General features: G+C 32.3%; 4 protein-coding genes across 5 annotated transcripts in view; all 4 read right to left on the reverse strand.

Annotated features, from left to right (window-relative positions):
- Window positions 1-3,482: 3,482 nt before the first annotated feature.
- Window positions 3,483-4,186, reverse strand: LOC130495788 (uncharacterized). The gene is made up of 3 exons (XM_056987303.1): window positions 4,055-4,186; window positions 3,753-3,965; window positions 3,483-3,644 (listed from the first exon to the last, which is right to left on the reverse strand). The coding sequence occupies exons 1-3, from the start codon at window positions 4,127-4,129 to the stop codon at window positions 3,483-3,485; spliced, it is 450 nt and encodes a 149-aa protein (XP_056843283.1). The 5' UTR covers window positions 4,130-4,186.
- Window positions 4,187-4,770: 584 nt separating this feature from the next.
- LOC108834842 (uncharacterized) lies at window positions 4,771-5,460 on the reverse strand. The gene is made up of 4 exons (XM_018608163.2): window positions 5,338-5,460; window positions 5,167-5,263; window positions 4,959-5,083; window positions 4,771-4,865 (listed from the first exon to the last, which is right to left on the reverse strand). Exons 1-4 carry the CDS (start codon window positions 5,456-5,458, stop codon window positions 4,777-4,779), a joined length of 432 nt encoding a protein of 143 aa, XP_018463665.2. The 5' UTR covers window positions 5,459-5,460; the 3' UTR covers window positions 4,771-4,776.
- A 6,764-nt stretch (window positions 5,461-12,224) lies between these two features.
- On the reverse strand, window positions 12,225-15,552 carry LOC108852686 (probable beta-1,3-galactosyltransferase 1). Of its 2 annotated transcripts, none has more exons than XM_018626186.2 (11): window positions 15,232-15,552; window positions 14,525-14,612; window positions 14,410-14,441; window positions 14,117-14,310; window positions 13,964-14,027; window positions 13,808-13,880; window positions 13,605-13,725; window positions 13,431-13,518; window positions 13,228-13,353; window positions 13,029-13,141; window positions 12,225-12,857 (listed from the first exon to the last, which is right to left on the reverse strand). In XM_018626186.2, exons 1-11 carry the CDS (start codon window positions 15,363-15,365, stop codon window positions 12,712-12,714), a joined length of 1,179 nt encoding a protein of 392 aa, XP_018481688.1. In that variant the 5' UTR covers window positions 15,366-15,552; the 3' UTR covers window positions 12,225-12,711. The 2 variants fall into 2 exon arrangements, with proteins under 2 accessions (XP_018481688.1, XP_018481695.1); XM_018626193.2 differs by having other exon boundaries at window positions 14,410-14,438; window positions 15,232-15,551.
- A 256-nt stretch (window positions 15,553-15,808) lies between these two features.
- The window catches only part of LOC108843410 (starch synthase 3, chloroplastic/amyloplastic), a 5,882-nt gene continuing 3,557 nt past the window's right edge, over window positions 15,809-18,133 (reverse strand). The window contains 8 exon segments of the mRNA XM_057006376.1: window positions 15,809-16,072; window positions 16,157-16,280; window positions 16,369-16,480; window positions 16,565-16,599; window positions 16,602-16,695; window positions 16,776-16,958; window positions 17,032-17,160; window positions 17,241-17,411. Coding sequence (XP_056862356.1) covers window positions 15,943-16,072; window positions 16,157-16,280; window positions 16,369-16,480; window positions 16,565-16,599; window positions 16,602-16,695; window positions 16,776-16,958; window positions 17,032-17,160; window positions 17,241-17,411 — 978 coding nt within the window. The 3' untranslated portion in view covers window positions 15,809-15,942.

Genomic DNA, 18,133 nt, shown 5'->3' on the forward strand with positions numbered 1-18,133 from the left:
ATATTAAAAAGAAAAAACATAATAATTATGTGATTATTTTTTTTTCACTACACAAAATATTAAGAAAGGTTAAAAATAAATTATTTGAACTTGGATTCAGTGGTCCAAAAAAAAAGATTCTTCGGTAATCAAGGTAATAATATATATAGACAACTTCGATTATATATGAAGTTTAAGATTATTTTATTAATAAAGGTAAATAAAATTTAGTCAATCTGTAAACCACAATCTACTACAATGATAGAAATGTTTAGAAAATTATTTTATTTACATATTTAGTTATATAGGGTATAAATAATATAGCAAAAAATAACATATAATTACTATGATACAGAATAAAATTTATATTTAAAAATAATATTTTTAATGTTTATATTATGAAAAAGTTATAATTTTGATATAGTATATTTTAAAATTCTATTTTAATATGCTGGAGAGAATTAAAATGGCCACAGTAATGTTTGATTTTAATGTCAAATTCAAATGGATCGAGTTGGGCCTCATTATAGAATCGAAACAGAAAATAAAGAAAACAATATTTGTGATAACCTTAATAGGCCCAACTCGTTTACGTTAAAAATGCCTTTTGTTGTTTTCTACCGACAAAATGAGATATTTTGTTAGACTTTCAGACATAAGAAGATTCCAAAAAAAAAAAAAGACAAACTCCTCTCGGCGATTGTTCAAACGAATGGGTTCTTCCTCGATTCCAAACTGCATGATCTCCAGGTAAAAAATTTAGAGGTTTATGTTTGTTCATCATTATAGATAGTCGATTGGAAGTATTTCTTACAAAATGTTTATTTGGTTTTTGATTTTGAAATGCATGTTGTGTCCGATAGCATAAACGGAATAGATCCGACTAAATCGTGGACGATCTAAGACTTTCAAAGGAAGATCTTGGTTACCTCGTTCGATTTGACCAAAAACGATGAAGATCGACGAACTCCCACAAAAGATCTTCATCAGATCCGTAAGGGTAAATTCAAAATCAAGTTTTTATATTATTTTTTTGCTTCTTCTTTTTCTTCCATTCACTAATGATTATGTTTAAAATTTTAATGGAAGACTAACTAAAATTTCGTCAATCATGTTTTTTTTGGTTCTCTTTTGCATATAGGATTGTATTACCTATATTAATATTGCTGTGTGATGAAGACGTGGCTAAGACTATATTCTTCACAGGAATTATTACAACATGGACAACACAATTTGAAAGGTACGGATTACAAATATTAACACATTTGTTAAAACAATTAAAAAAATTACAAATATAAACGGGAGTTAACAATACTGGTTAATATTCTATCTGTTTTAATTTGTTTTGAAGTTAGTAAATGGGAGTCCACTAACATGGATACAAAGGATAAAAACTTACCATTAAGCAATAAAGTCTGAGGTAAAAACTGCTCTCCGTGGTTTTGTTAATTATTATTAACCATTATTTGATATAGAATATTCTGTATTGTCTATTATTCATATTTTAGGATTATTTTAATTCAACATTAATAAATTTTATCTTACTTTTGTATCTTGCCATACTGGTAGAAGCTACATCTGGATATTGCGAAACTGCGCAAAATCTTTGGGGAGATATATATGACATTGGAGACCTCGAGCTAGTAAAACTACTATGAGGTACTCTTGTTACATCCTTTATGAGCCCTGTCAAAAATAGATTGTTTTGACAATGTCTGTGTTTAAATGTATGTTTTGTTAAAATGGGTGATTTGTTTCTTTCTTTTCAGACACAACGTACTTTCAGAGAAAATTCAGATTCCAAATACAACAATCATAGAGATGTCATACTTCATTGGACAACAACATGATCTTAAAGTCAAAGATAAGTTACTTCCTCCAAATATTTTTTCCTTTTACATTTATATGTAAGTGTAATTTCCATATAAATATAACATGATTAGTTATAGATTTAATCACATGTGTTTTTTTAGGAGGTTAAAATTGTATAAATTAGATTGCAAACTGAAACTGGTACTGATGATAAAAACATGATATATTTTTTTGGTTTGTTGATTGAAGTATGGTGTTTTTTTATGTCTACGATTTTGTTAAAAGGGTTAATTTTTTCTTTCTTTTCAGGAATAATGTACTCTCGGAGAAGATGTTATATTCCAAATACGTCTATGGACAACAACATGATTTTAAAATCAAAGATAAGTTAGTTCCTCCTAATTTTTCTTCTTTTACATTTATATGAAAGTTTAATTTCTATATAAATATAACATGATTAGTTATAGATTTAATCACATGGGATATTTTTTAGGAGGTTAAAATTGTATAGATTAGGTTGCGAACTGAAACTGGTACTGAGTTAGCTCCTCATTATTGTTCAAATTCATACGGTTTTGTTAAAAGGATTAATTTTTTCTTTCTCTTCAGGAATAATGTACTCTCGGAAAAGATGAAATATTCCAAATACGTCTATGGACAACAACATGATTTTAAAATCAAAGATAAGTTAGCTCCTCCTTATTTTAATTTCCATATACATATAACATGATTAGTTATAGATTTAATCACATGGGATATATTTTAGGAGGTTAAAATTGTATAGATTAGGTTGCGAACTGAAACTGGTACTGAGTTATAGATTTAATCACTGGAACAGAAACTGGTACTGAGGTATCACATGTTCTTCGTTTCCTCTTACTGGTAGATCCAGTTGGTACTGTCTTTTTGGTTGTATCTTTCATCGTTCTCTGCTGCAAAATTAACTCTGCGTTATTCTTTTAGGCAGAATGAAGAATAATTAGTTAGGAAATATAGGATAGTATCTTCCTACTGGATTGTGCATCCAAGTTTATTTATTGTCTTTTTTAATTTATGGAAAAAAAACTATAGTATATTTAATTACCTTTGTGAGTATTAGGGTCTATTTTATAAAAGGTCGGAAAAAATTTATTGCTAACCATCTTCAACTTTTATATTCCAGGCGTTGGTTTACTTAAGGTGCAAGAAATCATTGGAAGATTTGGACATGGCAAGAATGGAATCTCCCTCATACATACGCCCACATACCAGTCCCCTTGATAAAGTAAGCAATTTCTTAAAACCATAGTGATAGGAAGGTTAGGTATGAAACTGATATGGTAGTTAGGGAACACAGTTGATTGCAATACATAGATTTTTGGAGATTAGGTATGTAACTGATATTAGTCTCTACTGTGAAGTTTTTCACCTACATCGTAGGTTAAAAAGTAAATCTTGGTTATGAAAATAAATATAGCAATTAACAAATTAAATAATAAAAGGCAAAGAGATTATCTGAAGCATAATTTATTATAATAAGTTTAACCAAAAACATAACCAAAAATCATAAAACGAAAACCAAACAATTATTAAAAAAAACAAAACATGAATTGCTTCAGAAATAAGAAAACAAATAAAACCAAACATTAAAAAAACAGATAGTTCAGGCTCGCAGATTTAGGTCTTCTTGCCTGCTTCAGCCTCCAAATCACTCATTTTTCCACCTTGATAGTTTTTAAGCGAAGATTCTTTGATGTCGAAGTGAAATCTGGTGGTGCGTCTGACCATCCTCCCTTTCTCTTCGTGGATGGTGTGGTGGATGGTGTGGACACTCCACCAAGGTGTTCTTCATTGTCAATGAGATTGACAGAGTTCTGTAAAATTTGAAACATAAACTTTAGCCAGACATCTTATTAAAACAAATAATGCATTAAGATTTATATTCATAAAAACCATAAAAAAGAATACAGTCATACCTATACCTCTCCACTTGTAAGAGCGAGATCTTGATCAGACTCGGAACTCTCACCATTAGCTGACTCAGTGAAAACAACTTGACTTTGACGGTAGATTTTCCCAACCTTGTAGATTTCAGATCCATACAAAACATGTTCCTTTTCCACAGAAATTCCAAATGTGAAAGTCTTTCCAATGACAGCAAGGATGGCGTCAGGCAAATCTGTAGGATCCTCAAGCTTTATGACAATAGGATCAAAAATGAAATATATTAGTAACAACTATGGTATATCGAAATCCACCCAAATACACACTATGTAATTCATACCTCATCAAATGATCCATTCAAGAGAGTCTCAGCTGATTCGACGATCATTCCCTTGGCAATTTGGTCAAGTAACATCAGTTTTGTTTCTCCTGTGTCATCCTTAACAATCAAATGGAGCTTGAATCTACAAACAAAAACATCAGTCAGAAGATTCAAAACACAAACGTTTATAATATACAAAGTGTACTAAAATTCTCACCTTGGTGACACACTTGAAACATTCTCTTTGCACACCTCACACCACCAGAGATGTGTAGTGACCTCTTTTCCATGAATTGTCTTCACTAAAGTTCCCACTTTCACAACCTTTTTGTTGCATGTGCAGCATCCAAAGTAATACCAGCCCCAATCTGAGTCAATAGAATCGACCTTACACTCGACCAAGCACTTCTCCACCTAGTAAATAAGGTGATTTTTTAGATATAATTAAAACATCAATATAATAAACAAACAACTTAAATACTAAAGAAATGGTTACCTGAGTGGATTCAAGAAGTCCATGGATGGTTCTCTTGGGAAAGAGCATCCATTTGTCACGCTTGTCTTGGATAGTTTTCACCTCTTCCAAATCAAGTGTTGCATCACGACCCTCACAAATGGCGAGGGGATTAACCTCTTCAACAAACCTACCAAACACATTTATAACCATATAATATAAGAGCATTATTAAGCAAAAATTACATGTATATATAGGCAGTAATTATTATATCCTTGGTAAAATATTACATTTGTTTGAAAGCAGCAGTTTCTGCTATGTCAGGATTAATCAACAGCAGTGATGCCTCAAAAGCATTGGTGATTTGGATTTCACCTGCATATTTTATAAAAGTAAATATTATTACACGTTCCTTACACTTTAGATAATTTTTATAAGGTCAAAATCTAGATTAAAATAAGCTTATACCTCTAAATCTCCCGATCTTGGCAAACCTTATTAGACAAATGGGCTTCCCTTCTTCGTCTTTACTACACCCCTCGTAGAGGATTTCCGCAAATTTACCCCACAGGCAGCAGGGAACACGAGCATCACTATTTGAAATATACAAAAAAATATCAGGATCACTAAAATATAGTTGGATATCATAATAAATTGTTTGTTCAAGAATACATACTTGATATCGCGAAGGGTAAACTCCACTTTCATTCTTGGTTTGCCTGAGACTTGAATAGTTTCAAGATCTCCCAAGTCCATAACTTGACCAATCACATCTGAAAAAAATACATCAATACTCAAAAAGTGACCACGAGACTACAATAGATAAGATCTTTATGTAAATAATTACCAATGAGAAAACATGTTTTAAGTGATCCACCCAAAACAGTCTGGAAGTCCACCAAGCTTAGGAACATGTCTTCATTGATAAGAGTAGACCTTGTGATTGCCGTATTCTGAATGATGCTCATTTTGAAGGGATGATCGGTTGCTCGGTACATGCCAGTTGAAGGACTGAGGGTGAAGTTCTGAATGTGCCTCCATGCTCCGACAGGAAGAAGGCGGCCTTTACTCTCCATGTAAGTTCTCTTGCAAGAGGCATGTATTTTACATCCCTATTAAACGTTGAAATAAGTAAGTTAGTGAAGAACCTTAAAGCTATAGAATATGCAAAAAATATAAACAAAATAACACGCATTAGAACACTAACATCTTGATCGGATAGCACCATCTCGAGGGTATCCCCGTGCACTGGGTTGTACTGCTTCCAAGAGTGCAGAACCTTCACATGTACTTTCCAGCCACTCTTGAAGGGTTTCACATCTTTCAAAGGGGTCGCTTGCATTGCCGCAGACATTTTTGTTTTGCTTGCTAATGTAGCTGTGAGTAAATGTGAGAAAGCTTAGGAATGATGTAGGTGTTTATATAGCAGTAGGTTAATCGATGGTTGTAAATGACTTTTTAAAAATATCTCTAGGATATTCTTAGTTCGATATAGGAAACGGTTAGAGTAATGATCAAGCAAAATATTTAGAGATCGATATTGTTTGTGGTTGTTTACATATCTTAACAATATTTCCAATTCAGTTGGTTTAGATTTTTTTAAAACACTACCGAATTAAATGGAACAAATATATGGATAGTTATTACATATGCTTCAGGTCCAAGCTAGTATTTTCGATTGCATTAAAGAGAAAATCGGTCGAGTAAATACCAAGTAAAAATATTTAGTTGTTATACTGTTGGCGAAATTTTACATATCTTACCAATATTTACAATTTTGTTGCATCTAATATCTTTATTATATCTTTATGGAATAAATATGGAATTTATAATGGCATATACCATTTGAATCGAATTTTATTAATTATCCATGAGTTCTGAGTTTACAAATATTTAAAATATTAGATGTTGCAAATTGTTTTAGGGTTTAGGGGTTATAATTTTGGGGTTTAGGGGTTAGGTTTTTAAACAGTAAAAATAGTTTGAATCGAATTTTATTAATTATAAATAGTTTGAATCGAGTTTAAAATAAGTTTGAATCGAGTTTAAAATATTAGATGTTGTAAATAGTTTCAGGGTTTAGGGATTATAAATTGTCAGGTTTAGGGGTTAGGGAGACGAACAAATGGACCATTTAAAAACTGAGACACTAAACATTTTGCTTTGTCATTCACCTAAATACCCACTAAGCTAAACAAATGGATCCATTTCAATATTAGACCATTAGAGAATATAGCTGAAAGATGATTTGGGCCTACTATTATCGTTGGGCTATTTAAAAACAGACAGACTAAAGATGTTATGTCATTCACGGGAATACCCTTTTTTCAATGTGAAATGTAACGAATCATTAAAAACAGAAAGGGTATTTTTAGTAAAAAGCACAATAGGATTCTGCTTTAATAGTATAGATAGCTCTCTAATGGTCATTGTTAATATCTATCTATTTTGGACCTATAACTCTCTAATGGTCATTGTTAATATCTCTCTATTTTGGACTACTGTTTTCAGAGATATTTCTATTTTTTTCCGACGGTTTTTTGTAATTCATGATGCATTTAATTTTACGAAAATTTAATACATGTCGAGTTAAAAAAACAATATATAAAATAAACAGGGAGGGAGAATATTTGGAAAGTAGAGCCATATTAATTTCGAAATTCAAATGTAAATTGGGAGTGTGACAGAACCCCACCAACATGCCTTGCTTTCTCTTACAAACCTCATAAATACTGGTAAACTGAAAGCTCGTGGGAACATTGTTCCTTTAACTAATCGGCTATCTAGCAGGTAGCATAGATAGTTACATTACGTATTATTTATATATAACTTTGTAGAAAAAATAGATATATACGTACACCAATTACCAGTATACAAAAGCCAATAAAATTAAAATCCGAGATAGTTATGAATTGGATCAAAAAATCCGTTTCGAAATAGACATACTTATTAGTGACCAACATATATATATATATATCTCAATGGCCATGCTTATTTCGTCGGCTACAAATAGATTAGTTCGGTTCATGTAATACGAGTGTTTGGCAAACCATATAATATGTTGTTTATTACTATAAATAATTATAATGCGTCATTTTTCGTAGATATATTGATTTGGTTAGAAGAGTTTGAAGTGGTTAGACCATAAATTAGATGCTCTCAGAGAACAAATTGTTAGGTCACTGCTACAGCAAACCCTTGTTCTGGAATCAATCTAAGTTTGTTTTCATAATTGATATCATCGGTTGTAATAAGGGACATATATATACACTATAACAAATTTTTTTCTCACTATAACAAAAAATTAAATTTAATAAGAACACATAATGGTACTATTTTTGAAAAGAAAAAAGTTTTCTAATAGAAACAATTCAAATTTAATAAGCCAACCTCCTTTTTGGTATGGGGTTGTTGGTCTAATTTAATGCTAGTATGTTGCCTTGCCTCTGTTCTTCAACCATCTTCATATTTATAACTTCCTCTCCTTCTTCACTTTGCAGTCCCACAATCTTTCAAATAGCCACGTTCCTTTTTTCTCCGTTGATTCTACTTTTGTCTTTAACGTCGCTGAAAGTAAGAGTTCTGCAAGGATCCGATGATGTTCACCGGTAAAGTAACGTTTTCAGTGCTAACATCATTTTTATATACTTATTATATGGTTTAATAGTCTATGGTACTTATTTGTTTCCTGATTTTCTGAGATTTGCTGAATTATGATGTAAGGTAACACGAGATATTAGTGCGGTTCAATCAAATAGTCGTACTCTTACTTGATAGAGATCGTTTTTGTTCGATTGAGCCGTGCCAATATCACGTTAAACCAAAATGGAAATATGGTTTTATTAACCGTGTAACCGTGAAGTTATGTTTATATAATTTTTAAAAATTGTTTCCTATTTTGAACAGTATCTAAGAGCATCTCCAATGTAAAACACCATTTTTTCTAAAATAGAGTAAAAGTGATTATGGAGTAAAAATGCTCCAACTCCATTCCATTTCTCACTCCATAATGGAGTGATGAACAAAAAAAATTAGATTACTCCATTTATGGAGTGGAGTGAGAAATAGAGTGAAGTTGGAACATTTTCTACTCCAAACTCACTTTTATTCTATTTTGGAGGAAAAAATAGAATTGGGTTGGAGATGTCTTGTCTTAATATTTTTTTTGTTGCTCTGCAAGCTCCGAAGGTATGTTGTCACGCGACACAGACCCCAAAATCCAAGTACAACTGCGATATAAAACTTCTATTTTTAGAAAGTGTATAGGGAATTTTAAGCAAAAAAATGTACAGACATGCTACTAGAATAAGAGTAGTAGCTAGAATGAAAATGTTGTCGTGGCTTTCTATCGCGAGGATATTGCAACGATGCAGAGAACTATAAGTTTTGATTTTTTAGCAAAAAAACTATAAGTTTTGATTTGTAGTTATTTGCACTTTTGTCTACAGTTAATTGGCTTGTTTTTACGTTATTTAAATAAAAGTGTAAGGTTTATTATCCGCTCTATGTTAATCTTAGAACAATAATGAAGTCTGTTCTGGACTCACTCTCAGTAGGCAATAGGGGTTATTATTAAATTCCATCGAGTCGTTCAACATTTCCGGAAGCATGTTTTTGACAAAATGTTAACACTTTCCGAAAATACATTAGATTATTCATAATATAGTGAAAAAGGATACCGTTTCTTTAATATTCCCACAACGAATGTTATCAACTATGTGAATCAAAGTGTTGCTTCCAACTTATAAAATTCAAACTACTCCACGGTAGCAAAATTCCCAAGACCAACCAAGTGTTTGTAATCTAGTTGTAGTCTCTTGGAGCTTAGTATATCCATCAATCCTAGATTCGATTTTTTTCTGAAAATTTAATTAGTTTGGGTTTGAGTTTCGATTCAAGTGGTTATTTTTGACATTAGTCAGAAGATATTTTAAACTCGGATCAAACAATGTGGTGTATTTCGGACTAAATTCACTTTGTAGTAGTAATTTTGTAGTAGTAAATGAGTTTTTTCGAAACCAACTAGATTAGCCGATAAGGTTTATCGAAAAAAAAATTCCAATAGATCGAATAAATAAATTATGATGCGAGAGTCTACCTGAAATTCATCAGACTTGTTCCAAAAATTCAAATATTAAAACCAAAATCAAATACAATCGTAATTACGGGTTAAAAGAGCTGGTATTGAGCTTAACATAATCTTAAAAACAGGTCAGAAAAGACAAAAACAAAAAGTAGTGGCAGTAAGATTTAATGAGGAGCAAGAAAGGAGGACATGTGGGAATTAAATAAAAGGATCAAATTTTGGTATGGGACAAAGGGGGTTGAAAAAATCTAGAATGGGACACTTCTAATTTTAATTAAAAAATAAATTAAAAATAAATCAAAATTTGGGGAAAAGACCATAAGACTTAAAGAATTAAACATATTTACTAGTTTATGCCATGACTATCCTATCCAGATTTGACCCGGATCCAGACCCAAAATCCGACCTAAAACCCGATGCAATTTTAACCCTAATCTTCTTCTTCTTCTTCTTTCTTCTCCATTAATGTTCTTCCACCATAAAACAAAATCAAAAATTTTCTTTAATAATCTACTAAATTTCTTTTTCTTATACCAAATCGATCAACCCATAGTCATGTTCAATCAATTATATCTTATCTAGAATCAAATTTCATCTTTTTCTTATGAGATTCAAGATAAAGAAGAACGCAGAGTATTACTAATACAACTAGTACAACTATAATGAGTATAACTAGTATACCAAGTATAACTGATACAAGTAAAATATGTATACAACTTTGCAATTAATATAGTGATTTTTATTTTTTTTTGTTTTCACGTATAAAGATGATAAAAAAAGATGATGTAGAACCAAGAAGACATATTGGTCTAATCTTCCTCGCATGCATGTATCAAATACATGAATAATATATTTTTAATAATATTTAATTTGACTAATGATTTGTTACAAGTTGTACTAGTTATACTAGTTGTACTATTTTCGGAAAAAAATCATATTCATCTTTTTGCTCTCGAGACCAAAAAGGTAGATACGGAGCCAGAAAAAAATTCAACCATGGTTCCAAATACACGAGTCACCGGAAAAAGAAGAGAGAGGGAGTGTCGGCGATGAACAAAAAGGACTCTACTATGAAAAAGAAAGGTGCCGCAACGAAGAAGAATAAATATACAATGAAGAATAAGAAGAGAGATACAACGAAGAAGAAGAAGAGAGATACAACAAAAAAGAGTGAAGTCATGACAAAGAAGAAGAAGCTCGATGGTGGTGTCTACGGTGGTCCTCGTCAAATCTAACCAGGCAGGTTCAGAACCGTGAGAGAGAAACCACATCTCCATTTGGTAAATAAAACAAAATATTGAAAACTCTCAATTAAAATAAATTAAATTTTGTCACCATTAACCAATTAAGATATTTGTTCGTTTAATTCATATGGAAAACATGATTTATTAGTCGTGTTAGTTACATTAATTGTATATTATATATGAATTATATAATTTATATATACCAATTATATCAGTTATACTAGTTATATCATTTGTTTGCATGTTTAGTTGTACAAGTTATATTAGTTATATACATAGAAATAAGAGAAGTCGTGTGGTTATGATCAAACAAGGAAAAAATGATCTAGGGTTGAGAGAAAGTGGGTCCCAGGTGAAAGAGAGATGAAGAGAAAAAATATTTTGTGGTTCAAATTAAAAGAGATGAGACGATCTAATGGTTGAGAATGCATTTTCATCAAAGGCAGTTTTGTCATTTATAATATATAAAATAACAAGTAGTTCTACCAATTTTCTAGTTGTACAAACTATACATAGTTGTACTAGTTTTTGAGTTATACCAGTTTGTGCATAGTTGTACTTTGGCAGTGAAATCGTAAAATATCAGTTGTACCATATAATAAATACAATTACATCAGTTGTACCACTTATTTATGTTTACATGTCTTTGCCCGGTTACAATGAAATCATCATTTTCATAAAAATACATTTCATGTATGTTTTCTAAAAATTAAGTGGACAAACAAGTTAACAAACCTTAAAAGTATAAGGTAGATCATGTAAGCTTGTGGAGTTCTGTAATAATTTTCAAAAAAAAAAATCCAAAACTTCAAATAAATTAAGAGAAACTTACGAGCAGATACAAATTGAGATATTTGATTGTTTTTCTCATATAAAATACCAAATTGGTTTTGTCAAATTTATGAAATGTCAAAGTTGTACCAGTTATACCAGTAATACTTGTTTAATATATAATAAAAATGATACCAATTGTTTATATGTCTAGGCTTAGAGATTGTACCAATATTTTCACTTTATAGCTTTGCAAAAATATGTTTGATATTTTTTTTATCTTAATAACATGACTAATATAGTTTATAAACTCAAATAAAATATATGAAATTTTGTCATCATATACAAATTAGGATATTTGTTTGTTTATTTCACATGTAAAACATGATTTACTAGTCCGGTTAGTTATAGTAGCTACATATTATATATAGATTATAACATTTATATACTAGTTATAAAATTTCTTCACATGTTCAGTTGTACGAGTTATACTAGTTATACCCAGTCGAATTAATGAATGAGATATGGAAGATTCTATGGCTGTAATTGAAGAAGGAATAAATGATCATGTGGTTGAGATTAGAGGGAAGAGAGAGAAGGAGATACATATGTAATCGTGTGGCTAAGATTAAATCGTAGACAAGACGATCTAACGGCTATGGTTGATATTTCAATAATGGCATTTTCGTAAATATCAGATTCTCTTTTTTCTTTATGATCCGATGGCTCTGGTTTAAAGAGAGAAAATATAATCGAATGGCTCAGATTATTCTTTCATTAATGGCAATGTTGTAATTTTTTAACTATTATCCCATGTAGATTAATTTTGGTGGTTGTAGATTTTTTTTCATCCATTTGTCCCGTAACAGATTAAAGTCCTAAATAAAAGGCGCAACAACAATAAGGACTCTCTATCTGTCTGTCATAGGACAAACCAAATGTGACCATAACCATTATTTCATCGCCTCACATTAAACCACTTCACTCACTATTTTTTGCATACATTTATTCATTTTCTCACCCAAAAACCCTACTATTACTAATAGTTCCCAAGTCAAATCATGTTGTATAATTATTACTATATAGTAAGAAATTTTTGTTTCTCTTTATTCTTCTTTTTTCAAGAATGTGTCCATAACGCAGTTTCAGGTTCACCACAACTTTCATGAACATCAGCCATTCTCTCGGCCGACAGACAGATTCCGCTGCATTTCCAGTCAAACGATGCGGCACAAGCATCTCCCATCATTGCTTTTAGTTGACAATCTGCGTTTCCAAAATGAAAACATTGTTATAATTTTTTTGTCAAATTAAACGTTATTATCTTTTTTTGGTCAACATTAAACGTTACTATCCAAACTATTTAAAAATCAAGTAAAATTAAAACCGGTAACTTGTACATACTAAACCAAACCAGAACTGTTAAGCAGTGTTTACCATGAGGAGAAGTGCTGCAACAAAGTTTTCTGTCATTAACATGCTCAACGTCCAATCCTATGAACCAAGATCCCAATGAAACATCCTCGTTCGCATACTTATGCAATAAATCCCTTTATTCAAGAATATAAAATAAGATTAGATGTCTTTTTCCCAAGCATTTCTGGTTGCATTGTAAAGGTTATATAAACGAGCTTACTGGTTGATCAATATGTAAGTGGCTAGATCCTTAGAAATAGCGTAGAACTGTCCCGTGGCATGGCGAAAATACCTGTTCCCGATCTCTCCAAACTTCCAATACTCCGGTTCATGGTACTTCACACCCCTGTTTGTTTGTAAACATTTTACTTTTAGGCTGCTGCTTGTATCTAGTATAAGAACCTAGGTAGGGTTTTCACTTACTTCATTGCTAGGACAGGACCGGACTTCATGCATCCAAGATAAGCACGCGGCTTGTTCCGGTGACTTGATAAAGTCGCCTTGAGAGTAGCTGCCAAAGAAAAAGATACCAAAAGAAAATGGATGAAATAATATACAAATATAAAGATGAAAGCATTTTGATTACTTTTTTCATACCAAGATTCACATGAACGTCATCATCAACTTTGATGTAGAATTCAGCGTCCCACAAGGAAACAGCTGTAGCGAAATACGTCTTTGTCTTGGCTGATAACTCCATGTATCCCTCTCTATGTTCCTGTTTTTGTTTTCTAAAGCCTTTAATACAAAAAAGTAGCAAAGAAACAACAAATAAACATCACAAGAGAATTAAGTTTTACCAGTCTCAAGAAATCACCATATGCTTTCTCCTCTGCTTCAATAGCTTTCTCAAGAACGCCAAGAGACAACGTACTGAAATCAGAAAAGCATCATAATTATATGTTTTAAATGCTCAGTTTTATTTTTCACTACAGAACATGACTTCTCCTTTGTACCTGTGTCCTATAACAAAGCGAACAATGATGCCTTTCTCTTCCTCCAACTTCTTAAGCTTCTCTCCTGAACAATTGTTTAGAAATCCAAAAAGAAAAATTTACATTTTCCCGGTTTATTTACACTTCACGCAACTGGGTAAAAACAGCCTTTACCTTGTGGCATCCATGTTGAACGAACAGAGTCACGTCTCTTACGACTACTAAAGGCAGTGTTAATACCAATGACCATGAAGTATTTTCTTTTCTTGGCTTCTTTGGAAATGTTAAACTTCCCGGACAATGACTCCCGCTCTGCTCTAGCAGCTACCAGTTTCATCTCCAAACTTGCAATGGATTTATCTAAGATCCTGCAATTTGTTTTTGAATATATATTTAGCATCATCTCTAAAAAACATATACAGCAATCGTTCATGGATACATCTGGTGAAGTTTCCAAATGGGTTTACCCGATAGTGTTGTTACCATATTCCAAAACCTGCTAAAAAAACGCACAAAACCAAAACAATGAAATATCGATAATTCAAGTGAGAAATGGTTATGCCAAATAAACAGAAGTCCTACTTTATTTTTGTTTTGAACAGAGTCACCAGATTTTAAGCTTAGTTTGGAGAGTGTTGACATGACTCTAGCTTCAGGTACATTCCACATCCTGATATATTAATACAAAAACCCATTATCATCATCGTTATCATCAACACCCCTATTCTCATACACAAGTTACAACCCTTAACTCCATAAAAAGATCAAAACAAACAAAACTCCGAGTCAAAATGCAGATCAAGTCACTGAGTTTCGCAGTGACATATAGCAACAAATAAGATGGAAGCTCTATGTTCTTTTCATACTTGAGGCCAATCAACTGTTCTATTTCTACACAATCCACGCCATGATTGGAATGAAGAAACCAAATTGATGCCAAAACAGAATCCACTATTTCTGTGATCCTCTACATGGTGCCACCATTTGATCAAAATCTATCTGATAAGCAAATATAAGATGTAGTTTTTTCTTTCTCCTGCATGTTTGGTGATTGGTTCTTAACAAAAGCTACACAGAAACATGAGACGATAGACCTGTCTGAAAAAAGTACGTCTACACCGACAAAAATTCTAAACTTGAGAAATCTACTCTAAAATTTGTGGAGAAAATCAAAAGCAGATTTAGTCCCAAGAAGATGCAGTTTAGTAACGAAAAGGAAAACATAGACTGGATTTAAACTCCATAGAATAAAAGCTAGAATCGGACATGAACAGTGAGATAGAGTTTACCTGTTACTGAAGAACATTCCAAGGCAGAAACTTGCGATGCAGAAGAAAAACAGAGAGTTTCTAGAAATCACATTTCTTGGAGTAAAGTAGTAGTAATCTCCAACACTTCCTCCTCCCCTGTTCTTGAAAGACATTTTCTGATTTTAGCTGAAAAGAGCTCAAATTCCTAGAGTAGTCAATGCAAAAAATCAAAGATTCAAGCTTCTTTTTCTTTTGTGTGGGTCTGTTCTTTTCTGTTTGATGGAATATCTCTCCGACTCTCTCTCGCTTCACACACTCTCTCTCTCTCTATACCTGAGAGTGAGAGATGCATGAAGAAAGAATAAACACAAAACACCAAAAATATTATTTTTATCACTATAAAAAAAGGGTAACCGTTTGGCAAAATACGATGATGACGTTTCTAATGATAGTTTTAGGAGTTACTAAAAAATGTCAAAACTGATGACAATTTTGGGTTACTAATTCAAATGATAACTGCAGCTGAAAGAGTTACAGTTTAAGGGGGGTCAGGTTAAGGTTTTTCTTTAAAAAAAATCTAAATTATAGCAATCAATTGAGAAATATAACAGTGGTATATGTGATAAACAAACTTTGCTTATCTTTATTTTATTCAGAATTACTTTAAATTCTTTGGGAACATTAACAGAAAGAAAGAACCAAAAGCTAATTTCTGTACATACAAAGATAAATTTTCTACTATCCTTTTTCTCACTTGCGTGCAGAGTGATAGAGCTCAATGTACTCAAGTGCAGGACGATTCCATGACCAGTCTTGCTCCATCACCGTCTTACACAGTGAGTTAAACCACTCTCTCCCATCGTACCAAGCCGATATCGCCCTGCAATAAAAGGAAAAACCACCCGTTAATAGTTAGTTATCCAGTCAACGAGAGTACTTAGTTTAGTTTTTGGTTTGTTTTTACCTATTGAGAGCATAATCCACACCAGGAGCATCAGCCCCGTCGAAGCTGAAGCCATTAGGTTCTAGAACTTGAGCTTGTGCCCTTTCTTTATCATGGTCCACATCAAAAACCGTGTCGTAGAGTCCTACATATTGGACAAAAGATTAAACCATACAGCTCGGTCTTAAGGGAATCAGGTAAAGCTTCTAATCATAGTTAAAAAAAAACGTTACCTCCAGTTTTTCTTACGACAGGAACAGAGCCGTATCTCATGGCTATGAGCTGTGTCAGCCCACACGGCTCAAATATGGACGGTACAAGAATAAAGTCAGCCCCTGCGTATATCTTCAAGCGTAATAACACACACAAAAAGACTTAGAGCAACACAGTAGAATGAAACAACGGTTCTGTTATATTTTATTCTTTTACCAAATGGGAAAGAGGTTCATCGTAGGTTAGAACAACCGAGCTCTGTCACCGTGAGTAGAATGCAATTGGTTTGCCAAGTTCACGAAGTCGTTTTGGATCCGTGGATCCGGTGCTGAACCTAGCAACACAACCTGCTTTCAAGAAAACTTGTGTAAGGATTGTGAAAAATGTTCATGATAGAACCTTTTCAAAGGTTTTGAGAAAAAAGAACCTGTCCATTGCGTTCCAAGGTACGCCAAATAGCGTGCTTGATCAAATGTATTCCTTTTTGGTGAGTTAAACGCGTAACGATTCCCACTACAGGAAGATCAGCACTCTGTAGTCCAAGCCTGTTTTGCAGTTCTTCCTTGGCTACTCTTTTGCCTTCTACGACGTTTTCTGATGTATAAGGAACCTAAAAACATATACAAAGAGTTCCAACATTACACATGATGTATAGCAAGGAGAGGGATGTGATGAAAGCTTACGGGTATGAAGCTATCGTTATATGGATCCCATATATCAGGGTCGATACCGTTTACTATTCCGTGGAACTTGTATAAATGTGGAGAGATTACAGAGTTTCCAGCTACTTCCTTGGCATACGTTCGTGACACCTATATGATGATTAGAGGAGAGTGAATTATATTTGTAAACAGATATATTCTAAAGAGCATAAATTGATTCAGGACTTTACTGTAGTCGCTTTATCTGCAAATGTCATGGCTTTGCCAATGGCACCAGCCCCAAATTCCAAATTATGGATTGTGAAGACAACACGGGTTTTAACTAGACCGTAATGCGTGTAATGATCCTTGAACAACCATGAAACTGGAGCACTGGACCAGTCGTGACAGTGAAGAATGTCCTGTTACATGTTGAGGACCAAAGGATTTAGCGCCATTAAGCAGTGCCGGTCTATACTTATTTGGCGTCTAAAGCACACTAATAATGTTCTTAGTTACAATTATTTTTTTATTCTATTTTTATGATTATATAAATAAAACAATATGATATATTTGTTTTAGTTAAAAAGATATTTTTTTAGTGATAAACTTCCAATAACTAAAATTTTCAAACCAGCTCGGTTCAAATAGCATTGATGGTCTATTTTGTTGATTACTAATCTTATATTTTTTGGTGGCATTTTCTATAAGTAAAAATAAATATATGATATTGAAATACATATGATAAAACAATGTTAAGATTTCAATAGAAAATGTTATTTTAACATCAACATCAAATTCCTTTTGTGAAATGCTCACAACTTAATTTATGATAATTTGTTTGTTCAGATTTCATAAATTTCTAAAAGTAAAAAAATAATTTACAGAAGAAAATTGAATAAAAAGGGAAAAAGAAAACATGGGATACTGAGAATCACATTAATTTTAGTGAATATTGAATAAAAATAAATGTAGAATATAAGCAACAGATAATTTAAGTCCATTGTTACAGTATCTTTTGTTTACACATATATTTAATAAATAAATTAAAAACAGAAAAAATGGCAAGAACAACGTAATGTTTTGCTTAATTAAAAAGTTTATTTTGCATATTATTTAATATAACATTTATGATAAAAAGATC

Source organism: Raphanus sativus, chromosome 1, assembly GCF_000801105.2.
Source record: "Raphanus sativus cultivar WK10039 chromosome 1, ASM80110v3, whole genome shotgun sequence".
In the NCBI taxonomy this organism is placed as follows: Eukaryota; Viridiplantae; Streptophyta; class Magnoliopsida; order Brassicales; family Brassicaceae; genus Raphanus; species Raphanus sativus.

Coding starts and splice junctions, on each gene's coding strand:
- LOC108834842 (XM_018608163.2), bottom strand. CDS start 5,458: ATGAGCATCATTCAGAATACGGCAATCACAAGGTCTACTCTTATCAAT. Junction 5,084..5,166: donor TTTACCCTTCGCGATATCAA/GTATGTATTCTT, acceptor TATTTCAAATAG/TGATGCTCGTGTTCCCTGCT. Junction 4,866..4,958: donor CAAGATCGGGAGATTTAGAG/GTATAAGCTTAT, acceptor TAAAATATGCAG/GTGAAATCCAAATCACCAAT.
- LOC130495788 (XM_056987303.1), bottom strand. CDS start 4,129: ATGTTACTTGACCAAATTGCCAAGGGAATGATCGTCGAATCAGCTGAG. Junction 3,966..4,054: donor TGAATGGATCATTTGATGAG/GTATGAATTACA, acceptor ATTGTCATAAAG/CTTGAGGATCCTACAGATTT. Junction 3,645..3,752: donor TCGCTCTTACAAGTGGAGAG/GTATAGGTATGA, acceptor CAAATTTTACAG/AACTCTGTCAATCTCATTGA.
- LOC108852686 (XM_018626186.2), bottom strand. CDS start 15,365: ATGTCTTTCAAGAACAGGGGAGGAGGAAGTGTTGGAGATTACTACTAC. Junction 13,142..13,227: donor ACTTACATATTGATCAACCA/GTAAGCTCGTTT, acceptor TCTTGAATAAAG/GGATTTATTGCATAAGTATG. Junction 12,858..13,028: donor TTGCAGCACTTCTCCTCATG/GTAAACACTGCT, acceptor TTGGAAACGCAG/ATTGTCAACTAAAAGCAATG.